The following is a 27989-nucleotide window of genomic DNA, read 5'->3' on the forward strand; positions in this document are numbered from 1 at the left end:
GTTCAAAAGAGATGATATTCAACTATCCAATTAAAGGGGTACATATACTGAAAAAAATATAAATCCACCTGACGGGTGTGGCATATCAAGAAGCTGATTAAACAGTATGATCATTACACAGGTGCACCTTGTGCTGGGGACAACAAAAGGCCACTAAAATGTACAGTTTTGTCACACAACACAATGCCACAGATGTCTCAAGTTTTGAGGGAGCGTGCAATTGGCATGCTGATTGCAGGAATGCCCACCAGAACTGTTGCCAGAGAATGTAATGTTAATTTCTGAGGACTATTTCTGTCTGTAATAAAGCCCTTTTGTGAGGAAAAGCTCATTCTGATTGGCTGGGCCTGGCTCCCAAGTGGGTGGGCTTATGCCCTCCCCAGGCCCCAATGGCTGCAACCTTGCCCAGTCATGTGAAATCCAGATTAGGGCCTAATTTATTTATTTAAATGTACTGATTTCCTTATATGAGCTGTAACGCAGTAACACCATTGAAATTGTTGCATGTTGCGTTTATATTTTTGTTCAGAATATATTATTCATAAGACCTTAAGTAATTGTTTATAAACTACATTGTAGAATTAAAGGATAATAATGTAAGGATAACAGTGTTTGTAGTCAGTGCTTTGTTTTTGATACATTTTTCAGTGTGGCAACCCTCTCCATTAGTTACAGTGTAAATGAAATACATTGTAATAGACAAATCACTGAATGTCTCAAATCAACTGAGACAAATAATCTCAAGGATGTCCTCTATTCAACATTCTAAAGTTCTGTTCACAATAAATTAAACGTTGACTGTTGATAAGTGTGTGTGCCCAAGGTCATGCTCGTCTCAAATCATATCGCTCTTCACCCACACACACCATCTATCTAACAGATGGCAACAGAAATGGAACTGTAGAACAAATTCTGACCACTACAACAACCACATTCCATACCTAATTTGCTGCTAAGATGGTGTGCTTGAACTCCTGCTTGACAATCAAATTGGTAAGGCTGGCATGGTATGAAGCAAGCCTGAGCAGACAGTGGGCACCTGGGTTCAAATACTATTTGAAATAATTCCAAATAATTTAGCTGTGCTTTATATCGCCTTTGCCTGTTGCAATGGAACCCGCAGAAAAGTCCCCAAAGTGCAAACACTACCCACCTGGCACTCCAGGCAAGCTAAAGCAAACACTCAAGGTATTTAACAAGATTTCTAAATTGTATTTGAACCCAGATCTGATGGCAGCGAAAATGTGGGGGAGTGGAGACACCCTTCTTGGTCCTCTTCAACTGTGGACAGCATCTTCTGCGTCTCCTGGGCTGAAGCAGTCGAGAGACTCCTTTAAGAGGCAGAAGGAGGGGGAAACAGTGTTACTTCCATGCAAAGCTGTGCAAAGGCCAGGTGCCATCCTCATAGTCTGTTTTGACTGGCCTCTGCTACACTTGAGCTCAGACAGAAGAGGGTGAGGTCAATCACAAGACACAGCTTACTCTGTTTTTATAAGTAGCTGTTTTTAGAAAATTGTCAAATTGAATGAGGCAAATGGGGAAACTAAAATTGCAGAATTTTCAAAAAATGTAATTTTAACCCTAACAGCACCAACGGGGTAAATGGTGAGGTCCTTCTGAAAATGTTAGGGCTTTGTCAAGCAACTAGTTACAGACAAAAAAAACTAACAATTTACCATAATTTATTTCTTAAAGAAAGATGAATGAAAAATATATTTTGTATAGTAGTGGTGGGCGGCTAAACTAAAAATGTGGACTCAATAGTAAACTTTGTGACAAAAGCACCAAATTTAGCACAGAAGTAGATGTATGTATCCTGAAAGTACAGTCGTGGCCAAAATTTTTGAGAATGACAAATATTAATTTCCAAAGTTTGCTGCTTCAGTGTCTTTAGATATTTTTGTCAGATGTTACTATGGAATAATGAAGTATAATTACAAGCCTTTCATAAGTGTCAAAAGCTTTTATTGACAATTACATGAAGTTGATGCAGAGTCAATATTTGCAGTGTTGACCCTTCTTTTTCAAGACCTCTGCAATCCGCCCTGCCATGCTGTCAATTAACTTCTGGGCCACATCCTGACTGATGGCAGCCCACTCTTGTATATTGTGGACAAAATACAAAGGCATTTGCCACTATGCAGAATATGCTTGTATTGAAACTAAATACAAGAAGGATATATCGTTTGTTAACACAATCTGCTCTAATTTGCTCACAAACAAGTATTTGAAAATCAAATGATGGGCTTGCAGGTGTAGTTTGGACATTTAATCTGTAAAATTCTGCCAACATTTTGTATTCATGTAGTCTACACTACCCCGCGAATTTCCTCAAAATCCTGCTCTTGGTCACCCTAAATTGTACAATAAATGTGTGATAATAAATAAATAAATAAATTAATTAATTAATTAATATCTGGTTATTTGGGGGAATTTGAATGTTTTACTGCTTGAAAGACAGTGTCTCTTCGCAATCATTACCAATTTGGGGTCAATAATAATAACCTCCGTTGGCGCCCTTAAGCAAAAAATATGTTGGCGCTTTTAGGGTTAAAAGGTAGAGTCAGTGATGCACATAGTAAAGAGCAGAATCGGGCCGACTTCCGCAACAACTAAGACTGCGAAGCGTGAGACAAAATTGTTTTGGTCCTGTAGCGATTGCCTTGCAGCAGCGTGAAGGACACCCGTGCAGATACTCGGAGTGCATCATCGTCTTGCATTGTGCTTACCTGCAGTAACTGACGTTTATCCTACTGCTTGTGGAAAGGTCATATCACTGAGTCTCAGTTGAAGGACATAAGTAACATCATAAACATATTTAATAGAGCGAGACATTCATACAGAAAGACAACACTAACTTGGCTTTGTGCCAACTCTGCTCCCTCAGGGTCCTCGAAGGACTGCATGCTGGGTAGAAAGGGGACCAGGGGCCGTCGAGATTGAGGTAGGTTGCCAGCGCTGTAGAGGCGCGGTCGCTTCACCTGGTCGTGACTGGACAGCGGGGTGAAACTGTTCCTCCGGAGGAATGTGGCAGGAACGACATCATTGCGGACTTTATCCTGGTGAGAGAAGATTAAGGAAAGAGAATCAGAAATGAGAGAAATAAAGTATGTTTCACTGTGTGTGTGTGTGTGTGTGTGTGTGTGTGTGTGTGTGTGTGTGTGTGTGTGTGTGTGTGTGTGTGTACGCCTTGCTTGCTACACTTCTTGTGAAAACAATCCAGCTGGAACAAACAGAAGATTGAAGGCGCTGTTGCGGTTCCTTTCCCAGACATGTTATTCTCCCTCCATTTAACAGGGCTATTCTCAGGAAAAGGCAGTGTGGTCATTTTTATGAGTGTGACGCCCACACCACCAGGGACATCTGGTTAACACACTGTACTGGGGACAGCACTGAGGTCTGTTCACACCAGAACTACAATCCCATCAGAAAATATTCATACTCCTTGACTTACTCCACATTTTGTTGTGTTACAATTCAAAATGGATTAAATGTTTTTTTTCCCTCACCCATCTACACACAAAACACCATAATGACAAAGTGAAAACAATTTTAGCAGATTTATTGAAAATAAAATACAGAAATATCTCATTTACATAAGTATTCACACCCCTGAGTGAATACTTTGTCGAAGCACCTTTGGCAGTGATTACAGCTGTGAGTCTTGTAAGTCTGTAAGCGCTTTCCACACCTGGATTGTGAAACATTTGTCCATTATTCTTTTCAAAATTCTTCAAGATTTGTCAAATTGTATATTGATCATTGCTAGACAACCATTTTCAGGTCTTGCTATAGATTTATGTAGATTTACAGTACCAGTCAAAAGTTTGGAGACACCTACTCATTCAATTGTTTTTATTTTCTACAATGTAGAATAATAGCGAAGACAACAAAACTAATGAAATAATTTTATTTATATATATATATATATATATATAAAAAACATGTTTTTTTTTTATATATACACATATTCAAAGTAGCAACCCTTTATCACAGCTTTGCACACTCTTGGCATTCTATCAACCAGCTTCACCTGGAATGCTTTCCAACAGTCTTGAAGGAGTTACGACATATGCTGAGCACTTGTTGCCTGCTTTCCTTCATTCTGCGGTCCAACTCATCCCAAACCTTCTTAATTGGGTTGAGGTCGGGTGACTGTGGAGGCCAGGTCATCTGATGCAGCACTCCATCACTCTCCTTCTTGGTCAAATAGGCGTTACATAGCCTGTGTGGTGGGTCATTGTCCTGTTGAAAAACAAATGATAGTGGGACTAAGCGCAAACCAGATGGGATGGTGCGTCGCTGCAGAATGCTGTGGTAGTCATGCTGGTTAAGTGTGCCTTGAATTCGAAATAAATAACTGATAGTGTCACCAGCAAAGCACCCCCACACCACCTCCTCCATGCTTCACGGTGGGAACCGCACATGCAGAGATCATCTGTTCACCTACTTTGCGTCTCACAAAGACACGGTGGTTGGAACCAAAAATCTAATTTGGACTCAGACAAAAGGACAGATTTCCACCTGTCTAATGTCCATTGCACGTCTTTCTTTACCCCAAGCAAGTCTCTTCTTCTTCTTATTGGTGTCCATTAGTAGTGGTTTCTTTGCAGCACTTCGACCATTAAGGCCTGATTCATGCAGTCTCCTATGAACAGTTGATGTTGAGATGTGTCTGTTACTTGAACCCTGAAGCATTTATTTGGGATGCAATCTGAGGCTGGTAACTAATGAACTTATCCTCTTCAGCAGAGGTAACTCTGGGTATTCCTTTCCTGTGGCGGTCCTCATGAGAGCCAGTTTCATCATAGAGCTTGATGGTTTTTGCAACAGCACTTGAAGAAACTTTAAAAGTTCTTGACATTTTCCGGATTGACTGACCTTCATGTCTTAAAGCAATGATGGACTATCGTTTCTCTTTGCTTATTTGAGCTGTTCTTGCCATAATATAGACTTGGTCTTTTACCAAATAGGGCAATCTTCTGTATACCACCCCTACCTTGTCACAACACAACTGATTGGCTCAAACGCATTAAGGAAAGAAATTCCACAAATTCACTTTTAACAAGGCACACCTGTTAATTGAAATGCATTCCAGGTGACTACCTCATGAAGCTGTTGAGAGAATGCCAAGAGTGTGCAAAGCGGTCATCAAGGCAAAGGGTGGCTATTTGAAGAATCTCAAATATATTTAACACTTTGTTGGTTACCACATGATTCCATGAGTTATTTCATTGTTTTGATGTTTCCCTATTATTCTACAATGTAGAAAATAGTAAAAATAAAGAAACACTTATTGGTAAGCAGCTCCAGTATAGATTTGGCCTTGTGTTTAGGTTATTGTCCTGCTGCAAGCTGAATTCATCTCCCAGTTTCTGGTGGAATGCACACTAAACCAGGTTTTCCTCTCGGACTTTGCCTGTGGTTAGCTCCATTCAGTTTCTTTTTTATCCTGAAAAACTCTCCAGTCCTTAACGATTACAAGCATACCCATAACATGATGCAGCCACCACTGTGCTTGAAAATATGGAGAGTGGTACTCAGTAATGTGTTATTGGATTTGCCCCAAACATGACACGTATTCAGGACAAAAAGGGAATTGCTTTCCCACATCTTGCAGTATTACTTCAGTGCCTCGTTTAAAACAGGATGAATGTTTTGGAATATTTGTATTCTGTACAGGCTTCCTTCTTTTCACTCTGTCAATTAGGTTAGAATTGGGGAGTAACTACAATGTTGTTGATCCATCATCAGTTTGAGTCATTAAACTCTGTAACGGTTTTAAAAAGTTACCGTTAGCCTCATGATGAAATCCCTGAGCGGTTTCCTTCCCCTCCGGCAACTGAGTTAGGAAGGAAACCTGTATCTTTGATGTGAATGGGTGTATTGCTAAACCATCCAAAGTGTAATGAATAACTTCACCATGATCAAAGGGATATTCAATGTCTACTTTTTATAAACAATTTCACATCTACCAATAGGTGCCCTTCTTTGCGAGGCAATGGAAAACCTCCCTGGTTTTTGTGGTTGAATCTGTGTTGAAATTCACTTCTCGACTGAGGGACCTTTTGTATGTGTGGGGTACAGAGATAAGGTAGCCATTAAAAATTATTATTGCACAGAGTGAGTCTATGCAACTTATTGTGACTTGTTAAGCACATTTTTACTATTACTACTGAACTTATTTAGGCTTGCCATAACAAAAAGTGGTAGAATACTTAAGACATTTCAGTTTTTCATGTTTAATTAATTTGTAAAAATATCTAGAAACATAATTCCACTTTCACATTATGGGGTAGTGTGTGTAGGCCAGTGAGAAAAAAACAACAACTATTTAATCCATTTTAAATTCAGGCTGTAACACAACAAAATGTGGAAAAAGTAAAGGGATGTGAATAATTTCTGTAGGTACTGTACTGTATAACCAGAACACAGGGAATCTCCTGATTAGATTACATGACATGAAATAGGCCCTTTGTGTGGTTGAGGGTGGAGATGGTGCTCTGGCTTTTTACAAGAACAATTTCCCTACAAAATAGAACTCTTCAAACCACACCTCACCAGCTCAGCCAGATGGTAATGACTCGGCTGTTTACTGTCAAACTGACCCTGGAGGGAAAGTCTTCGGATCAGTGGTCAGAACTGGCCACATCCGTTACCGAGAGGGATACAGGAAATAAACCTATGAAATTAAGAAGAACGTACAGTAGATTGAACAGAGATATGGCAAGGAGATCAACTCACTAATGGCCTATCCCGGTGAGTGTTTACAGCCTTCACTTTCAGGTCAAACATGTCCACTTTGCAACCTGGCCGAGAGAGGGAGAGAATAACAGTCAATGTTAACCTGAGAGAGGGAGGAGAAATATGTGGATTCTGAGACAGGGTAGTCTTGGATGAGATATCCTACCATAAGCCACAGGGGTGAGCTTTAAAACCGTGTGGAGGGGACACTTCAAGTAGGGCAGGTCATCTGTGCCAACAGAAACAAGAATGCCAATGACTTCACTTAGAACATTACACGTGAGATCTATGCATCATCTCAAGACACCTCAATCTTATGCATTTCAATGACACATGACAGTTAATGATACATATTTATTTTTCAGGGATTATATTTAGATTAGATGATATCATTACTCAATAGATTGCATTACTTCCCTTTCATGACATCTGGGATCGGGCAGTGACAGTCAGAGGTGCCCAATGCCCAGTCACAGTGTGGGCGAGCTGTGGCAGACAGACTTTACTAGCGTTTAAAATGCTCTTTTAGGCACAAACCACTTTTGTTCCTGACTTGGCAGACCTTTAAGAGGGCCATGCGACATTGTTTAGCCTCAACTTAATTACCTCGACTAACCGGTGCCACCGCACATCGACTCTGTACCAGGACCCTCTGTATATAGCCTCACTATTTGTTACACAAAACATGCAGTTTTTTTTAAAACTGCATTGTTGGTTAAGGGCTTGTAAGTAAGCATTTCACTAAGTATTTGGCACATGTGACAAATAAAATGTTATTGGACTTTTATTTCTGTCCTGTTTCATCCAGGATGAACATGAGCAAGTGTTTTTTCACTCAAAACAAGCAGATGTAAATTAAGAGGAGTGTGTTTGTATCCTAGCCAAAGTAAATTAGTTTCCTAACACAGGGCTGTGTCTATCTGTGAATCTCCATGTCTGTTTATATAAATAAGATTGTGTTTGTACCTGCACTCTTATCCAGGAAGTAAGCGAGCAGGCATCGCATGACAGCCTGGTGGCAGATGACCAGCACGTTGCCTTGTCTCTCCAGCTCCATGATGACCGGCTCTAACCTCTGCACTAGGTCCTGGTAGGACTATGGAGAGGGGAGGGACAAACTGAGCTCAATGACTCAGGCCAGATAGATCTCTGTAGAGAAGAAAGGAAGAATTACCTCTCCCCCTGGGTAGCGGTAGTGGTACTTGTCCTGGTCTCTCAAGGAAAACTCCTCAGGGTAGGTTTTCTCGATTATATCATAGGTCATCTCCTCACACACACCCTGAGACACAGAAATATGTCATTTTAAAAGACAATCATTATTTAACAATGTAACCACTACCATGTTTTGTCTATGGGTCATTAGTGCATTGTAGTACTGACTGCATCGATCTCGTTGAGTATCTTCCACTGCTCATAGGGCACCCCAAGCTCCTCAGCAGTCTGGATGGTCCGTCTCAGCTGGCTGGTCCACACCTTTAGGTCTGACAGACCATGCTCCTCCACAAAACCCTTCAGAGCTCCAGCAAACTGAGAGAGGATTAGAATAGGCATAGTAGGTTTAATATTGTACGTAAGAGGGAGATGTCATATAGTGATTAAGTGATTTAAGAACACCTTCCTAATATTGAGTTGCACCCCCTTTTGCCCTCAGAACAGCCTCAATTTGTCAGGGCATGGACTCAACAAGGAGTTCCACAGGGATTCTGGCCCATGTTGACTCCAATGCTTCCCACAGTTGTGTCAAGTTGGCTGGATGTTCTTTGGGTGGTGGACCAGTCTTGAGACACACGGGAAACGGAAACCCAGTAGTGTTACAGTTCTTGTCACAAACCGGTGCGCCTGGCACCTACTACAATACCCCGTTCAAAGCCACTTCAATCCTTTGTCTTCCCCATTTACCCTCAATGGCACACATACGCAATCCATGTCTCAATTGGCTCAAGGCTTAAAAATTCTTCTTTAATAATCTGCCTCCTCCCCTTCATCTACACTGATCGAAGTGGATTTAGCAGGTGACATCAATAAGGGATCATAGCTTTCACCTGGTCAGTCTGTCATGGAAAGAGCAGGTGTTTCTAATGTTTTGTACACTCAGTGAACATAGAATACAGAGCAACATAGCAAGAGCTAGCACAATTTGACTTTACTTGTATTGATATACTTAAAAGAGAAGTTGGGGTACCTTTTTCCCTTGAACAGAGAGCGTTGCGTCGCCCCCGATGCGTCCCTCCACGTTGTAGTCGCTCTCTCCGTGCCGACACAGGTAGATAGAGTGAGAGTGCACGTGGATGTTCATTAGGTAGTACACGATCTTGCTCTGGATGTAGTCCTGCACCCTGTTGACCAGGAAGCTCCGACCAACATTGATGACCTGGATGAAGGACAGGTCCCTAGGGGTCAGAGGTTAGACTGGAGGTCAAGATGTGTGACCTGATAGCATCTTTATCCCATGCACACTAGAGGTCGACCGATTATGATTTTTCAACGCCGATACCGATTATTGGAGGACCAAAAAAAGCCGATGCCTATTATTTTTTGTTGTTGTAATAATGACAATTACAACAATACTGAATGAACACTTATTTTAACTTAATATAATACATAAATACTATCAATTTAGCCTCAAATAAATAATGAAACATGTTCAATTTGGTTTAAATAATGCAAAAACAAAGTGTTGGAGAAGAAAGTAGAAGTGCAATATGTGCCATGTAAAAAACGTTTAAGTTCCTTGCTCAGAACATGAGAACATATGAAAGCTGGTGGTTCCTTTTAACATGAGTCTTCAATATTCCCAGGTAAGAAGTTTTAGGTTGTAGTTATTATAGGACTGTTTCTCTCTATACGATTTGTATTTCATATACCTTTGACTATTGGATGTTCTTATAGGCACTTTAGTATTGCCAGTGTAACAGTATAGCTTCCGTCCCTCTCCTCGCTCCTACCTGGGCTCAAACCAGGAACACATCGACAACAGCCACCCTCGAAGCAGCGTTACCCATGCAGAGCAGGGGGAACAACTACTCCAAGTCTCAGAGCGAGTGACGTTTGAAACGCTATTAGCGCGCACCAGGCTAACTAGCTAGCCATTTCACATCGGTTACACCAGCCTAATCTTGGGAGTTGATAGGCTTGAAGTCATAAATAGCGCAATGCTTGAAGAATTGCGAAGAGCTGCTCGTAAAACGCACAAAAGTGCTGTTTGAATGAATACTTATGAGCCTGCTGGTGCCTACCCCCGCTCAGTCAAACTGCTCTATCAAATATCAAATCAGACTTAATTAAAATATAATAAACACACAGAAATACGAGCCTTAGGTCATTAATATGGTCGAATCCGGAAACTATCATCTTGAAAACAAAACGTTAATTTTTTCTGTGAAATACGGAACCGTTCCGTATTTTATCTAATGGGTGGCATCCTTAAGTGTAAATATTCCTGTTACATTGCACAACCTTCAATGTTACGTCATAATTACGTAAAATTCTGGCAAATTAGTTCGCAACGAGCCAGGCGGCCCAAACTGTTGTATATACCCTGACTCTGCGTGCAATGAACGCAAGAGAAGTGACACAATTTCACCTGGTTAATATTGCCTGCTAACCTGGATTTCTTTTAGCTAAATATGCAGGTTTAAAAATATATACTTGTGTATTGATTTTAAGAAAGACATTGATGTTTATGGTTAGGTACATGTTGGAGCAACGGCAGTCCTTTTTTTGTGAATGCGCACCGCATCGATTATATGCAACACAGGACAGGCTAGATAAACTAGTAATATCATCAACCATGTGTAGTTAACTAGTGATAATGATTGATTGATTTGTTTTTTATAAGATAAGTTTAATGCTAGCTAGCAACTTACCTTGGCTTCTTACTGCATTCGCGTAACAGGCAGGCTCCTCGTGGAGTGCAATGTAAAGCAGGTGGTTAGAGCGTTGGACTAGTTAACCGTAAGGTTGCAAGATTGAATCCCCAAGCTGACAAGGTAAAAATCTGTCGTTCTGCCCCTGAACAAGGCAGTTAACCCACCGTTCCTAGGCCCTCATAGATATCATCCTAACCAACTTGCCCTCCAAATACACCTCTGCTGTTTTCAACCAAGATCTCAACAATCACTGCTTCATTGCCTGCATCCGTAATGGGTCTGCGGTCAAACGACCAGCCCACATCTCTGTCAAACGCTCCCTAAAACACTTCAGCGAGCAGGCCTTTCTAATCAACCTGGCTCAGTAGGATGCCTGGTTATTCTTTAAAAGTGCTTTCCTCACCATCTTAAATAAGCATGCCCCATTCAAAAAATTTAGAACCAGGAACAGATATAGCCCTTGGTCATCTCCAAACCTGACTGCCCTTGACCAGCACAAAAACATCCTGTGGCGTTCTGCATTTGCATCGAATAGCCCCCGTGATATGCAACTTTTCAGGGAAGTTAGGAACCAATATACACAGGCAGTTAGGAAAGCTAAGGATAGCTTTTTCAAGCAGAAATTTGCATCCTGTAGCACAAACTCAAAAAAGTTCTGGGACATTGTAAAGTCCATGGAGAATAAGAGCACCTCCTCCCAGCTGCCTACTGCACTGAGGCTAGGAAACACTGTCACCACCGATAAATCCACTATAATTGAGAATTTCAATAAACATTTTTCTGCGGCTGGCCATTCTTTCCAACTGGCTACCCCGATCAACAGCCCCGCACCCCACACAGCAACTCGCCCAAGCCTCCCCCATTTCTCCTTCACCCAAATCCAGATAGCTGATGTTCTGAAAGAGCTGCAAAATCTGGACGCCCTACAAATCAGCCGGGCTAGACAATCTGGACCCTCTCTTTCTAAAATTATCTGCCGAAATTGTTGCAGCCCCATTACCAGCCTGTTCAAACTCTTTCGTATCGTCTGAGATTCCCAAACATTGGAAAGCAGCCGCGGTCATCCCTGTCTTCAAAGGGGGAGACACTCTAGACCCAAACTGCTACAGACCTATATCTATCCTACCCTGCCTTTCTAAAGGTCTTCGAAAGCCATGTTAAAACTTCTTATGGCCAGGTGGGACGGTAGCGTCCCACCTGGCCAACATCCGGTGAAATTGCAGAGCGCGAAATTCAAAAATACCAAATATTTAACATTCTTGAAAATATATGTGTTATACATCAAAATAAAGCTTAACTTCTTGTTAATCCAGCCGCTGTGTCAGATTTCAAAAAGGCTTTACGGCGAAAGCAAACCATGCGATTATCTGAGGACAGCGCCTGGCATACAAACACATGAAAATCATATTTCAACCAGGCAGGTGAGCCACAAAAGTCAGAAATAGCGATATAATTAATGCATTACCTTTGAAAATCTTCTTCTGTTGGCACTCCAAAATGTCCCAGAAACATCACAAATGGTCCTTTTGTTCGATCATGTCCTTCTTTATATCCCAAAACTGTCCATTTATTTGGCGCATTTGATTCAGAAATACACCGGTTTCAACTCGCCCAACATGCCTGCAAAGTATCTAATAAGTTACCTGTAAACTTGGTCCAAACATTTCAAACAACGTTCCTAATCCAACCTCAGGTACCCTAAAACGTAAATAATCGATCAAATTTAAGAGGGAATAAACTGTTTCTAATACCGGATAAAAAACATGAAGCGCGCGCGCGCGCCCCAGTACACACGCACCAAAAAAGTCCACCTGGATTGACACTTACAATGAATAGGACTACTTCTTTATTTCTCAAAAGAAAAAAATCTAACAATTTCTAAAGACTGTTGACATCTAGTGGAAGCCATAGGAACTGCAACCAGGTTCCTAATAATTGTTTATTTTACCTTTATTTAACTAGGCAAGTTAGTTAAGAACAAATTCTTATTTTCAATGAACGCCTAGGAACAGTGGGTTAACTGCCTTGTTCAGGGGCAGAACGAAAGATTTGTACCTTGTCAGCTCGGGGATTCGAACTTCCAACCTTTCACTTACTAGCCCAACGCTCTAACCACTAGGCTACCCTGCCGCCCCAATAAGGGTATCCCATAGAAAATAACTGGAAAATCCTATGACCTCATTTCACCCCCCCCTTGATGGTTTGTCCTCGGGGTTTCGCATGCCATATCAGTTCTGTTATACTCAGAGACATTATTTGAACAGTTTTAGAAACTTTGGAGTGTTTTCTATCCAAATCTACCAATCTATTATATGCATATCCTAGCTTCTGGGCCTGAGTAACAGGCAGTTTACTTTGGGCACACTTTTTATCCGGAGGTGAAAATACTGCCCCCTACCCAAGAGAGGTTAACAAACAGATTACCGACCATTTCGAATCCCATCGTACCTTCTCCGCTATGCAATCTGGTTTCAGAGCTGGTCATGGGTGCACCTCAGCCACGCTCAAGGTCCTAAACGATATCATAACCGCCATTGATAAGAGACAATACTGTGCAGCCATATTCATCAACCTGGCCAAGGCTTTCGACTGTCAATCACCACATTCTTATCGGCAGACTCAACAGCCTTGGTTTCTCAAATGATTGCCTCACCAACTACTTTTCAGATAGAGTTCATTGTGTCAATTCGGAGGGCCTGTTGTCCGAACCTCTGGCAGTCTCTATGGAGGTGCCACAGGGTTCAATTCTCGGGCTGACTCTCTTCTCTGTATACATCAATGATGTCGCTTTTGCTGCTGGTGATTCTCTGATCCACCTCTACGCAGACGACACCATTCTGTATACCTCTGGCCCTTCTTTGGACACTGTTAACTAACCTCCAGACGAGCTTCAATGCCATACAGCTCTCCTTCCGTGGCTTCCAACTACTCTTAAATGCAAGTAAAACTAAATGCATGCTCTTCAATTGATTGCTGCCCGCACCTGCCCAGCATCACTACTCTGGACGGTTCTGACTTAGAACATGTGGACGACTGCAAAAACCTAGGTGTCTGGTTAGACTGTAAACTCTCCTTCCAGACTCACATTAAACATCTCCAATCCAAAATTAAATCTAGAATCGGCTTCCTATTTCGCAACAAAGCATCCTTCACTCATGCTGCCAAACATACCCTTGTAAAACTGACCATCCTACCGATCCTTGACGTCGGCGATGTCATTTACAAAATAGCCTCCAACACGCTACTCAACAAATTGGATGCAGTCTATCACAGTGCCATCCGTTTTGTCAGCAAAGCCCCATATACTACCCACCACTGCAACCTGTACGCTCTCGTTGGCTGGCCCTCGCTTCATACTCGTTGCCAAACCCACTGGCTCCAGGTCATCTACAAGTCTTTGCTCGGTACAGCCCCGCCTAATCTCAGCTCACTGGTCACCATAGCAGCACCCACCCATAGCACACGCTCCAGCAGGTATATCTCACTGGTCACCCCCAAAGCCAATTCCTCTTTTGGCCGCCTTTCCTTCCAGTTCTCTGCTGCCAATGACTGGAACGAACTGCAAAAATCACTGAAGCTGGAGACATAGCTCCCTCACTAGCTTTAAACACCAGCTGTCAGAGCAGCTCACAGATCACTGCACCTGTACATAGCCCATCTGTAAATAGCCCATCCAACTACCTCATCCCCATACTGTATTTATTAATCTTGCTCCTTTGCACCCCAGTATCTCTACTTGCACATTCATCTTCTGCACATCTACCATTCCAGTGTTTAATTGCTATATGGTAATTACTTCGCCACCATGGCCTATTTATTGCCTTACCTCACCTCCTTTGCACACAATGTATATACTTTTTTTCCTACTGTATTATTGACTGCATGTTTGTTTATTCCATGTGTAACTTTGTGTTGTTGTATGTGTTGAACTGCTTTGCTTCATCTTGGCCAGGTCGCAGTTGTAAATAATAACCTGTTCTCAACTAGCCAACCTGGTTAAATAATGGTGTTAAAAGAAGAAGAAAAAAACACAGGTGCACCTTGTACTGAGGACAACAAAAGGCCACTAAAATGTGCAGTTGTCTCACACAACACGTCTCAAGTTTTGGCAGTATGTCCAACCGGCCTCACAACCACGTGTAACTGGCTTCTTCACCTGAGGGATCGTCTGAGAACAGCCACCCGGACAGCTGATGAAAATGTGGGTTTGCACAACCAAAGAATTTCTATACCAACTGTCAAAAAACGTATCAGGGAAGCTCATCTGCGTGCTTGTCATCCTCACCAGGGTCTTGACCTGACTGCAGTTCGGCGTGGTAACCGACTTCAGTGGGCAAATGCTCACCGGCACGCTGGAGAAGTGTGCTCTTCAGGGATGATTCCTGGTTTCAACTGTACTGGGCAGATGGCAGACAGCGTGTATGGTGCCTGCCATACATGTGCAATTTAACCCAGGTCCTGACATTTCTACCCCATCTGAATTAAAAAAAGTCTGAATTGTCTGAGGTAAGACATCTTCTTCTGAAACATGATTTTGTGAATATTTGGGTAAAACAGCAGACCCAGATGTATTTATGCTTTCTGAAACCTGGCTCAAAATAAAATCTATCACTGACATTGATGGTTACAATGTTTTTCGGTCTGATCGTGGTGGTGTTGCTATATACACATAAAAGATACGTTTTCGGCTACCATTCTGACTTCACCAAAATATCTAGCTTTGAATATTAATCCTAGTACATACTTAAATATTGTTCTCCTGTTACCGCCATCTGCTATTGCTGGCTCTCTGGACTGTATTTTAGAATTATTATCACATCAAATCAGAAGTTTTGCTTATGGATGACCTGAACCTAGACTGGTGGACATCCAACTGATCAACTCAAGAATCTATGTAATACCTAGTTAGCTAACAAGCAGCTCATTAGCCTACACACAGTAGCCTGCTGTAACTAGCTAGCTAATAAAACAGAATTGTATACATTTTTTTTTATGTACATACGACAGCTAGTTAACAAGCTAATATGAAGTTATCTTGATGTAGGTTTATTTTAAATTAAAAACCTCGCTCCAAATGCATTGGAAGAGTGTTATAATGGAAGAGGGTGAGAGGATGTTCTGCTCTAGCTGTCAGGAAAGAGAATAGCTGTACTTGTTAGATTGGGCACGTTGTGGGATGACATTATGCAAATATTCTCCAGTTTTAGTCCCTAGAGAGGAACATTATGAAGACAGACAGAGAGATGATAGTCAGGGATCTTTCTTTGTTATGTCTGTTCTTAGATATGGAGAGCTGCAAAAGCCTGTCTGCAGATGAAGAGGTCCCAGTGAATGTCCCAAGAGACTGCTGGCACATTCTTGTATGCCATGGGTTGCATGTGTGCTTATGTTAGCAAATGATGTATACAACAATACAGTTAAAAAGTCACACACAATGTAGGCTACAAACTTATTACAACTGTAGCAGGCCAATCCTTCTCCTGCAGGTATGCAGGCTTCTGTTACAGCCCAGCACTAACACACCTGATTCAACTTATCAAACCTAATGACTTGATCATGTGTATTATTGCTGGGCTGGAATAGAAACCTGCTCACCCAGTAGATCAGGGAGTGGAGCAAGGTTGGCCACCTCTGGTATGGACTTTTTTTGTTCACCTGAAATTATGCTTTAGTAATAAATCGCCTACTTACTAAGATGTCTAACATTTACAAACAGGTTACAATATTTGTACATTTTTGAAATTATATTTTGATGAATTCAATATTGATTCATTGAAGTAAAGTGTTTACACTTGTTTTAAATTGTTCACTTAAAAACATTATTCAAGATGAACTAGTGTCAAAGTTCTTTCATCACAGATCACAATAAAAAGGTGTGAAGGGCCTCTGTCTCTAATTTGTCTGTTTCTGTTTTGCTTTCTCAAATGAACATTATGTTTATGTCCAGTTGTGTGCTCTCCAATGTAAAATTACACCAGTAGATAATGTATGAGGCTAACCATAAACCAGATTTTCTACATTATTCTTCTGACATGAAATTGTTCAGTGCAAATCCAACCCTTGTATTCTAGGTACATTACTGTACATGAAAATAAGGAGCTGCCAATTTGTAGGCTAGTAAAAATATCAAAATGGGAAATAATGTGTGGGGAGAGTTGTAATTCTACCTCGTTTATTTGCTGAGAATTATTTTAGAACACAGACGAATTCTGAAGGGCAATGGAACGGAGGAGGATTGCAGAGACATTGATGGGTTGAGAGAGATTTGCACAACAATGTTTGCAAGTCAAAGCCACAATTTCCTTTACCCAAAGTACCCATTGGTGTATTTTACACAAAGTGAGCCATCAACAATGTCACGACACCAGTATAATGAAGGAGCCATAAGCTACATTTACATTTTTACGTTTACGTAATTTAGCAGACGCTCTTATCCAGAGCGACTTACAAATTGGAATCATAAAGTTAAGATACCATAATCCAATTCGTAGCATATTAAATGGAAATTCATGCCTAGTGTATCATTTACAATGTTACATTGCATGTTACTGGCGATTCCCATCCTTTGGTGGGCAAATTTCACAATTGAATCTTTAATCACAGTTCTGAGGTTTATGTTGCTTAATGGTCATGGCTACAGCACAAGCAAACATGGTTGTGCAAATCTCGCTTCACCCACCATAAAGCTCTGCAATCCTCCTCCATGCCATTGTGCTTGTGATTTTGTCTGTTGTTTTCTAGCAAAGTAAAATCATATTGAATTGGAAAACAAGACACTGCAATGATTGGCTATCCTCCATGTTTTGTTTGTGCGACCCCGTAACTAATGACAGGCGTTACTAAGCTTCGTGAACAGGTTTTCACAAACATTTGCTCCTCACATGATTGGTTAGCGGCAGCCGCGTGAAATTTGTATAAAGTAGGGCAGAGCTAAACTTTTTCTATCGCCAAAAAAAAATATTTTACAAAAATCTATCGCTCCGCTAGCAGGGATCGCGCCACTCACCTTCCCATAATCCCCTGCGCATTTCTCCGTGTGCTCCCGCGGAAAATTAATGGGGGCGAAACCTCATCTGGCCAAGTCGGAAGTGGTTGAAACCTTACGTAAGGCCAACTTCATGGAAAACAATATTTTGAGTGGTATGCAATTAGTGCTGTAGCCAGACCTGAAACCTATCACAGCAACTTTGAAGGTTTTGAATTATGTTCACTGTGCCCTAAATGAGAGTTGCATTTTAACATCATTCAACAGAATCTGTAAAATGTGAAGCTTGTTTTGAATTCCTTTAAAACAAAATGCATGGTATTGTAACGACCCTGGGTTTATAAGCGCGGAAATCGACTCTGCCGGATGAGCATGCTTTTGCGGCACAGTCGATAGCGCGCCGGACTTCGGGCTTGAAGGTCGAGGGTTCGAAACATGCTCCCTGCCTGTTCATTACATTGGTGTCAGAAGTGATCGGACCTTGCATCCACGACAGTGCGTGTGCTTGGCCGGTGAGCGCGTTCCTGTAAGGCGTTGAGTCGCAAGCTAGCGCGAGGACGCGCTCTTTGAAAGGAGGGAGTAGTGTAATGACCCTGGGTTTATAAGCGCGGAAATCGACTCTGCCGCTTGAGCATGCTTTTGCGGCACAGTCGATAGCGCGCCGGACTTCGGGCTTGAAGGTCGAGGGTTCGAGACCTGCTCCCTGCCTGTTCGTTACAGTATTTTCCAATACTGCACTCTGAAAACCATGTAATTACTACCTTGGAAGGAAATTATATAGAGCAAGTCAACATGTACAAATAGCTGGGAGTTTGGGTGGTTGAAAAGTTCAGCTTCACCACCCATGTAGAAAACCTTGTCAGGAAACTCAAGCTGTGTATTGGGTTGTATTACACAAAGCATGCTTTTCCTTTGTCGCCAGAAAAATAGTTGATCCATTGTACTTGTATTTCTGTATTGGACTATGGTGATACTATTTATGTGAAAGCCTCAAGCTCTACACTGAAGGCTCTCGACTATCATGAAGCCCTTCGTTTTGTCACCAATCAGAACCGTCTAACTCACCATTGTGATCTCTACAGTGCTGTCTGGTGGACAAGCATTTCGCTACACCCGCAATAACATCTGCTAAACGCGTGTGTGTGACCAATACAATTTGATTTGATCACTAGCAACACGCAGTCTCAAACACTGGTACATTCTTATTTATTAGGCCAGAACTCTTTTCTGGTTTGAAATGAAAACATACAAGCTCAGATCTCAATCTTCTTGTTTTATGCTAAGAGTCCCAAAAATTTGAACTGGGAAAAAAGGCCCTTTCATTAGGCGCCTCCAAGCCAACCTAAAACTCCAGGGCCTGGTGTCCCAGAAAGAGTTCAAATGACAAGTAGATGAACAGGTTGTTGAAACACGTTTCTAGTTGTCACTAATTTGCTCTGCCTATGTAAGGAAGAGAGTTGTTTTACTTCTCATGCACATGCACGCACACACCACATCCACCCACTGTTTGTTTGCTGTTGTATTTGCTCTGTTGCCAGTGTCTTCTCTCTGTGTTGTCAGTTTTTATTCTACCACAGCCCCCATCCCCACAGAAGGCCTTTTGCCTCTTGCCAGGCATCATTGTTATTTACAATGTTCTTAATTGACTTGCCTGGTTAAATAAAACATTGAAATTATAATAACATCGCATAGTCTCGAAATGAGAATTCTCTGGATCTGCAGGGGCAACAAGATCCCTTCTAATAGCGTGTTAGCAGGTGATTGAGGAAAAGTAGGAAGGTGAGAATGAACAAAATTACGAGCTTGAAAAAAGCGGGAAATATGAATTTGAGGCAGATTATATTTGGCTAAAAATACATTTTTGAAATATACCAAACCTCTCTCCTGCCACAAAACAAAAGTCTGGTGAAGCTTGGATGGTAAAAATGTATGGTTGTTTGTGTATTGTTTTAGAAGGGACTTCATATGATCTAAAACAAATACTATGGTGGAATAGCAATAATGACCAACGAACAAGAAACGGTTTCTATCAGGAGAATCAGAACTGGAAATCAGACCAATGATATGATGAGTCAATGTGGCCACCAAGCAGGCCATAACTGAAAAACAACCTTTGTCAACCTTGCGTGCTGTCTCCACCTACTGGACAAACTGGAACTCTTGAAAAAGGTTTTTAAATGCAAATGCGTGACTGACAAAATTAATCAATTAACCATTTAAAAGAGAGAACTCAGCAGAATGTCTTACCTGTCATTTTCATCTGGGTCTAATGGTTGGTACGTGACTTTATAACATTCTATTCTCTTCAGGAAGTCCTCCATCACACTCTCTCTGTGTCTCTCTGGGTAGTCTGGACTGGATACCTTCACATCCTGGGGAGGAGAGAGTGTGGTGCCCAAGACTTAAAGTGTGGAAATACCTTGAAGATTATTAGAGAATGTTTTAACGAGAAGTAGTACGCATGTTATTTTAACATGCAAGTTAATTTACCATAACATTAGCAGCAATGACATCAGGGTCGTCGCACAATGACTCCACAAAAAACACCTGCAAAAGAGACCAATCTATGAAGACCCACTTCAACAAACCATTGACAATAACAATTGAGAATAGTTTCTATACCTAACCCTTGTAACATGCATGACATGAAACTGACCTTGTAAGCACGTTCCTTTGCAAAACTAAGGATTAATTCTCTCCTCTCTCGGGTGGTGTTTGTGGCATCAAAGACCTGAAAGACATAAGACAGTAAACATGTAAAATAAATCAATCACGTTACTGATATCTAAAAGTAAGCTTGTCTTTCAGTTTTATATCACTATTTTATCTCCAATTACTCAAAAACAGAAAGAGCAAAGAGTAGATCCTCACAGCGATCTGGCCCCCCTCCTCAGTCAGATAAGCTTTGACATCCCGCAGAGCTACCAGAGCACACCGCCTGTAGGGACACAGTGACCCACTTCAGTAATCCACATCAACTTAAATGAAAAATCTGTAACACTTCAATTAACTTCTTTGGGATAGGGGGCAGTATTTTCACGACCGGATAAAAAAAACTTACCCGATTTAATCTGGTTACTACTCCTGCCCAGAAACTAGAATATGCATATAGTAGATTTGGATAGAAAACACTAAAGTTTCTAAAACTGTTTGAATGGTGTCTGTGAGTATAACAGAACTCATATGGCAGGCCAAAACCTGAGAAGATTCCATACAGGAAGTGCCCTGTCTGAGAATTTGTTGTCCTTCTGTTGCATCTCTATCGAAAATACAGCATCTGTGTTGTAACGTGACATTTTCTAAGGCTTCCATTGGCTCTCTAAAGCCGCCAGAAAGTGGAATGGGGTGTCTGCTGTCTCTGGGCGAAGAACAGCAGCAGAATTTGTGAGCGGTCAGCCTGGGGACAGTGACACTGGAGATGCGCGGCCACGAGACTACTCCATTTTTTTCTTTCAGCCTTTGAATGAATACAACGTTGCCCGTTTGGAATATTATCGCTATTTTACGAGAAAAATAGCATAAAAATTGATTTTAATTGATTTATGGATTATTTGGAACCAAAACAACATTTGTTGTTGAAGTAGAAGTCCTGGGAGTGCATTCTGACAAAGAACAGCAAAGGTAATCCAATTTTTCTAATAGTAATTCTGAGTTTAGGTTGTCCCAAACTTGGTGGGTGTCAAAATAGCTAGCCATGATGGCCGAGCTATGTACTCAGAATATTGCAAAATGTGCTTTCGCCGAAAAGCTATTTTAAAATCTGACACCGCGATTGCATAAAGGAGTTCTGTATCTATAATTCTTAAAATAATTGTTATGTATTTTGTGAACGTTTATCATGAGCAATTTAGTAAATTCACCGGAAGTTTCGGTGGGTATGCTAGTTCTGAACGTCACATGCTAATGTAAAAAGCTGTTTTTTGATACAAATATGAACTTGATTGAAGAAAACATGCATGTATTGTATAACATAATGTCCTAGGAGTGTCATCTGATGAAGATCATCAAAGGTTAGTGCTGCATTTAGCTGTGGTTTGGGTTTTTGTGACATATATGCTTGCTTTGAAAATGGCTGTGTGATTATTTTTGGGCTGGGTACTCTCCTGACATAATCTAATGTTTTGCTTTCGCTGTAAAGCCTTTTTGAAATCGGACAATGTGGTTAGATTAACGAGAGTCTTTAAAATGGTGTAAAATAGTTGATTGTTTGAGAAAATTGAATTGCGGTATTTTAGTTGGTTTTGTATTTCGTGCCGTGCGATGCCATTGGCTGTTGGCTAGGGGTTCCGCAGGCGGAACGGGGTTCCGCTAGCGGAACGTCTGTCCTCAACAGGTTAAAGCCAATAGATATTATGCACTATGTGGCTATAATGCATTGTAAGACGACCCCATTACGCCTTAGTAACATTTATGTTCAATCTGTTAAAATGTACAGCATAGAGATACATAACATATTACAAGCCCTATTATAATATATTATAGGGTTCATATAACGCTTATAACAAGTATTATAACTGTTGGTCTAGCAGCCAGCACTAAATACTAAAATGAGAGACTAGGAAAATGACAGTTAGTCACCTGGCAGCCTATGTGCACTACTTAAAACATAATTACATTAATTGTTTATATCTAGTCGGGGCCTTGTAAACCTCAGCAGGTTTTGTAAATACAGAAAACACCTGCCTGGGGCTATGAAAAACATGGAGGGCATATTCTAGAAAAAAGGGTTACTGCAAACTGTTTAACTCATCAAAACAACCAAATTCTTCTGCCACAGGTCCAAAAACACGGAGGGGAGGAGGAGCACTCACTTCCTGATTTCCATGGCCTCCTCGTTGTCATGTCTGAAGAAGTCATAGGATTTGTAGGCTTTTACAGCCTCTCGTCTGTAGACTCCAAGGTTGAACACTGCAACACAATACAGGTCCATCATCATAAGCCTCAGGTGATGAAAGGCACGACATGTTCTTGTAAACCATGTGACATTCTACTGAACAGTGTCAGGAAGACAAACAGGTTCTGCAGCATTGCAGTTCAATGACATCCTTCACTATAAATATTTCTACACAAAAGAAATCCTTTGTTAGTGGTCTACACAAAGGAATTATTTTACACATCGTATAGAGAAGTGGTTCCCAAACTTATTTTAAACCGTGGCACACCTTGATGGGATAAAAACACTTACAAATGTCCTTATTAATGTATTTAGTGGTCATGACCTCCATCTCATCTGATGCACACTGCAAATGATCCATTTCCCGTAAAAAAAAATATATTTATAGATGAATTAGGGTGTCTTTGAAGCATTTTCATAGTTCTTTACTCATGATTAATTTATGTGTACCCCTTTAAGAGCATTAAAATAGGTCTTTAGGTTTAAAAGGTTTGGGATAGAGACAAGCAGTTTTCTGCATTTTAAAGGTGCAACCACGGCCATAAAGCTATGCTCTGTTTGTTTCTATGCCAGAGGCTGTGGTAAAATTCAGCCTTGTCCGACTTGCCTGTGCTAATGGTTCTCACAGGCGAAGTAAAATGATAGAAATGACTTCGCTCGTGATGCGCACGCCTCAAATTATACAAATGTATAAGCCTGTAACAGCCTGAGCGTACAGACCTTGAAAGAACGATACAGATGTACTATTTGAGTGACACTGGTGCCCCCAAGTCAAAAATCCATGTTCATACCACAGGTCACATTTCTAAGTGAGTGTTCGAAACTGGAGAATTCCTCACGGCACACCGGTTGAAAACCACTGGTATAGAGGATTATGATTGGATTGAATACAGTGATATGAAGAATGAGGAACGTGTGGCTTCAATGTTTATATACCGGTTGGAAGGTTCTGGAACAAATTTAAATACAGTATAGTACATACAGTGATGCCTCTATACTAACCCTTGGTTGGCACTCCTATCCAGTTGAGGTAGCGGGTCAGCTTCTTGGACATGTAGGTTTTCCCTCTGGCAGGAAGACCAATCATCACAATCACAGTGGGGGAGTTGGTCATATAAGAGGCCCATGCTGTTCACAAAGACACATCACTCACAACCAAACAACTTACTTTGAAATACCAATAGAATGTAGGCCAAGGTATAAACAATGACAATAAGCCCATCTTTAAAAATGTCAAACAGTTTATCCATTTTTAGTTATTCCTGTTTCCCCCCCATTCAGATGTAATCACTAGTAGCTGCTTAGCAACCGACTGTCCACAGACACTTACATTCTTGCCCAGAAAAGTAAAAATAAAGCCTGGTGTTGAGGGTTGTCTCTCTTCTTTAGTATGTTACTGTAGATTCAAGAAAGCCCACCAACACCCATCCTCAGTCCATTGCAAACAAACCCTTGCTATGCTTAACAAGGCCATGCATGACAGTCACATGTTCCATTTCTAGAACCAGCAAGGTGGTTTAAAAATCTAGATGTTATCGAGCAGCCAATGAATGTTTGTGTGAGTATGAAGTATGAGCCTCCAGATTGCGCAGAATGGACTGGAAAGTTAATGCCAGACTTATTTAACTGGGGATGACATTTTGTTATTGCCAAAACACACTCACTGGTGACTGCATACATCACATATAATCTACTGGTAACTGCCAAAATAAAGGTAACACTTGAGTAAATGAGGGATATAGTGTATTGAAAGCAGGTGCTTCCACACATGCTTAGGGCCATGTATAAAAACACCCATTTCCCCATTATTTTGGCTACCATGGATAGAAGAGATATTAGTGACTTTGAAAGAGGGTTCCCAAAGGAGCATAGTGGGTTTAAAATGTGTATGTTTGTGTGTCCCAGTCACCAGATCTCAACCCAATTCAACACTTATGGGAGATTCTGGAGCGACACCTGAGACAGCGTTTTCCATCACCATAAATACACCAAATGATGGAATTTCTCATGGAAGAATGGTGTCACATCTCTCCAATAGAGTTCCAGACACTTGTAGAATCTATGCCAATGCGTATTGATGCTGTGCTGGCGGCTCGTGGTGGCCCAACGCACTATTAAGACACTGTTGGGTGTTTCCTTTATTTTGGCAGTTAAGATATGAGGCCCATGTGATTTCCACAGAGTTGGGTATGTCTGCCTTTTCCTGTTATGCTCCTTGCCTTTGGAATAGGCTGCAGACTAAACTTAAACTTGAGACTCTTGTCCCCCTTGCTCATTTTAAATATTTATTGGAGCATTTTTATTTTTGTATTGCTTGTAACTGTTTTGGGTAATGCAAGTTCTTGTGCTGTTAGTAGAATAACATGTGTAAATGAAATCTGTTGCTGTATTTCTTTTTGTGTTATCTGTGATTGTTTTGTTTGTCTTGTTTAGTTTTTTAATCATTGTACCTAAACTGTATGTGTCAACATGTATATGCAGGGCCCAGCTGTAAAAGAGACCTTGGTCTCAGTCTGTGTTCCTTGTTGAAATAAAGGTAGAATAATAATAAATCTATCGAGCACCTTTCACACGCTATAGAGGCAGGTAGGGAGACAAGAGATGCCTAGTGTCACGTTGCATCACAGGGGAGGGAGGGTAGTGACATACGATCGCACATGCACCTGTTTTCGCCTTTTGAAAGCCAGCGAGACAAAAAATAGGACTGATTACTACTTGAAAAAGGGCACTTCGTGTTCATTTCTAAATGTCAAATGTGCACAGCAGCCCAAGACCAATTCAATGCACTTAATCAACACAGTTGCATTATGTCGTGACAAAAAAGGTCTGAATGGTTATGCATTTAGAGGAAGACAGCTTACAATGAATACCCAAAGATCAGATTGATGCATCTGGCAATGAGTTAACATTTAACCTAATTGGGTTAACACAGGAAAGGGACCAGACTGGAACATGATACTGGAAGACCCAGACACACAGTACTTACAGCATTTCTTCTGTACTTCATTGGCCCTGAGCTCTGTTCTCTTTCCCTCTGTTGAGGTTTCCAGCACTGCAGTGCCTTTCTGCTGACTGGCAGCCATGATGCTAGTAGAAATTGAACACTGTCACTGTGGGACCACCCATACGTAAAATGTATGCACGGACGAGTCGCTTTGGATAAAAGCGTCTGCTAAATGGCATATATATTATACTATTGTGCTGTCCAATGACTGGTTCTGTCACGGCTGGGTTGCCTGGCTGAGGATGCTCTGGGACTGGGAGGTCAGGTCACTCTAGCTGAGTGAGGTCATCATCATCATCTCTCTGCAGAGGATTTTACAGATAAAGTCAATGTTGAGGGTTTTACTTTTTAAAACAATGGTACACTATGAGAGTACAGTACGCTTCAGTAACGTACAGAGATGACAACACTTGGCTGACAAGGCTTGTAAAAGATTAGAAACGTTTAACATCTCAAACTTCTAGGCTAAATCAAATTACTTGAGAAATCCCTGCATCAGCATCTAGCTAGCTAGTTGTTTAGTTCATCTTCCCACATTCGTTTGTTTACTTTCAATCATAGCTAGCTAGCTGAGTAGATACACTACATGGTCAAAAGTATGTGGACACCCCTTCAAATTAGTGGATTCGGCTATTTCAGCCACACCCCTTGCTGACAGGTGTATGAAATTGAGCACACCGCCATGCAATCGCCATAGACAAACATTAGGAAGTAGAATGGCCTTACTGAAAAGCTCGTCGACTTTCAACATGGCAGCGTCATAGGATGCCACATTCCCAACATGTCTAAGAGCAACAACGGCTCAGCCGCGAAGTGGTAGGCCACACAAGCTCACACAATGGGACTGCCGAGTGCAGAATCACGTACCGTGTAAAAATTGCCTCTGGAAGCAAAGTCAACACAAGAACTGTTTGCAGGGAGCTTCATGAAATGGGTTTCCATTGCCGAGCAGCCACAAACAAGCCTAAGACCACCGTGCGCAATGCCAAGCGTTGGCTGGAGTGGTGTAAAGCTTGCCGCCATTGGACTCTGGAACTGTGGAAACACGTTCTCTGGAGTGATGAATCACGCTTCACCATCTGTCAGTCCGACAGAATCTGGATTTGGCGGATGCAAACGCTACTTACCCCAATGCATAGTGCCAACTGTAAAGTTTGGTGGAGGAGGAATAATGGTCTGGGGCTGTTTTTCATGGTTCAGGCAAGGCTCCTTATCTCCAGTGATGGGAAATCTTAACACTACAGCATACAATGACATTTTAGACGATTCTGTACTTCCAACTTTGTGGCTACAGTTTGGGGAAGGCCCTTTCCTGTTTCAGCATAACAATGCCCCTGTGCACAAAGCGAGGTCCATACAGAAATAGTTTGTCGAGATCGGTGTGGAAGAACTTGACTGGCCTGCACAGAGCCCTGACCTCAACCCCATCAAACACCTTTGGGATGAATTGGAACGCCCACTGCAAGCCAGGCCTAAACGCCCAACATCAGTGCCGACCGCACTAATGCTCTTGTTGCTGAATGGAAGCAAGTCCCTGCAACAATGTTCCAACATCTAGTGGAAAGCCTTCCCAGAAGAGTAGAGGCTGTTGTAGCAACATTATTTTTTTAATGAGATGTTCGACAAGCAGGTGTCCACATACCTTTGACCATGTAGTGTATTTCACAAGCAGTTTAGCTAGCTAGTTATTAACGTTAGCTTATATGCCTACTGTTAGTGCTAAAGCTATGTAGCTAATGTTAGCTAGCTAAGCATGTTGAATCCCACTTTACATCTGAATAAAGTGACCGGTTGGTTTACTTATTTTTTACATGTCCATAGCTATGACACACGCTTGTTTTATACAATAACTTGAGGACTTAACTTTATTTTCAGAGCAACAACATCGCGATTCACCTACGCACGGCAGATAGTATTCAGCAGCACTTACCTAAATGACGACAGGTGCGTCCACACAAATGTAGCTATCTGTTTGGTGTGTCACTTTTGATTCAGTACAGTATTTAATCAGTTCGCTCCGAGGTGTTCTTCATCCTCTTTTAATGTGTGGCTCCTCCTCCCGGCGTCCGCAGGAAACGAATCAATATGCGCGCTGACAATGCACACATGAATAATATGATATTTAGGAATGAGAAACGCTCTGTTTTATGTCACACACATTTTATTGGTATATCTAAAATAAGAAAATAGCTTTTCATTTTCTAGTTTGTCTACGGTCAATTAGGCCTACCATCTTGAATCCAGTAGGGGTAGCGGTATGATACGTTTCGCTATTTATTTAGTTACTGTACATTGTTTTGCTTACTCAACTGTATTCACACACTGAAATTTAATAGGACATTTTACTGGTAATTACAATTCTTTATTCTTTCAAAATAACTAGTATACCATAACATATGAACAACCAGTAGAATATGTGCTTGATTTGTAAAATAATGACCAGTAGTTTCTAAATGGCCCCCTGTCTAATTTGTTTATGCATGTTTCACTATT

The 27989-nt window shown here is 41.3% G+C and overlaps 1 protein-coding gene across 5 annotated transcripts; it reads right to left on the bottom strand.

Annotated features, from left to right (window-relative positions):
- Positions 1-491: 491 nt before the first annotated feature.
- LOC115165823 (6-phosphofructo-2-kinase/fructose-2,6-bisphosphatase 2) lies at positions 492-27565 on the bottom strand. Of its 5 annotated transcripts, XM_029719234.1 has the most exons (17): positions 27427-27468; positions 25479-25794; positions 23495-23620; positions 22410-22506; positions 20470-20536; positions 20255-20329; positions 20089-20145; positions 19846-19970; positions 8927-9134; positions 8125-8271; positions 7919-8023; positions 7711-7840; positions 6911-6973; positions 6745-6809; positions 2859-3059; positions 1255-1331; positions 492-1129 (listed from the first exon to the last, which is right to left on the bottom strand). In XM_029719234.1, the coding sequence occupies exons 2-16, from the start codon at positions 25573-25575 to the stop codon at positions 1278-1280; spliced, it is 1617 nt and encodes a 538-aa protein (XP_029575094.1). In that variant the 5' UTR covers positions 25576-25794; positions 27427-27468; the 3' UTR covers positions 492-1129; positions 1255-1277. The 5 variants fall into 5 exon arrangements, with proteins under 5 accessions (XP_029575094.1, XP_029575093.1, XP_029575092.1 ...); XM_029719233.1 differs by having other exon boundaries at positions 492-1331; positions 25479-25798; positions 27427-27565; XM_029719232.1 differs by having other exon boundaries at positions 492-1331.
- Between the last annotated feature and the right edge of the window lie 424 nt (positions 27566-27989).

The sequence above is a fragment of the Salmo trutta genome, chromosome 28 (genome assembly GCF_901001165.1).
Source record: "Salmo trutta chromosome 28, fSalTru1.1, whole genome shotgun sequence".
Taxonomy (NCBI): Eukaryota; Metazoa; Chordata; class Actinopteri; order Salmoniformes; family Salmonidae; genus Salmo; species Salmo trutta.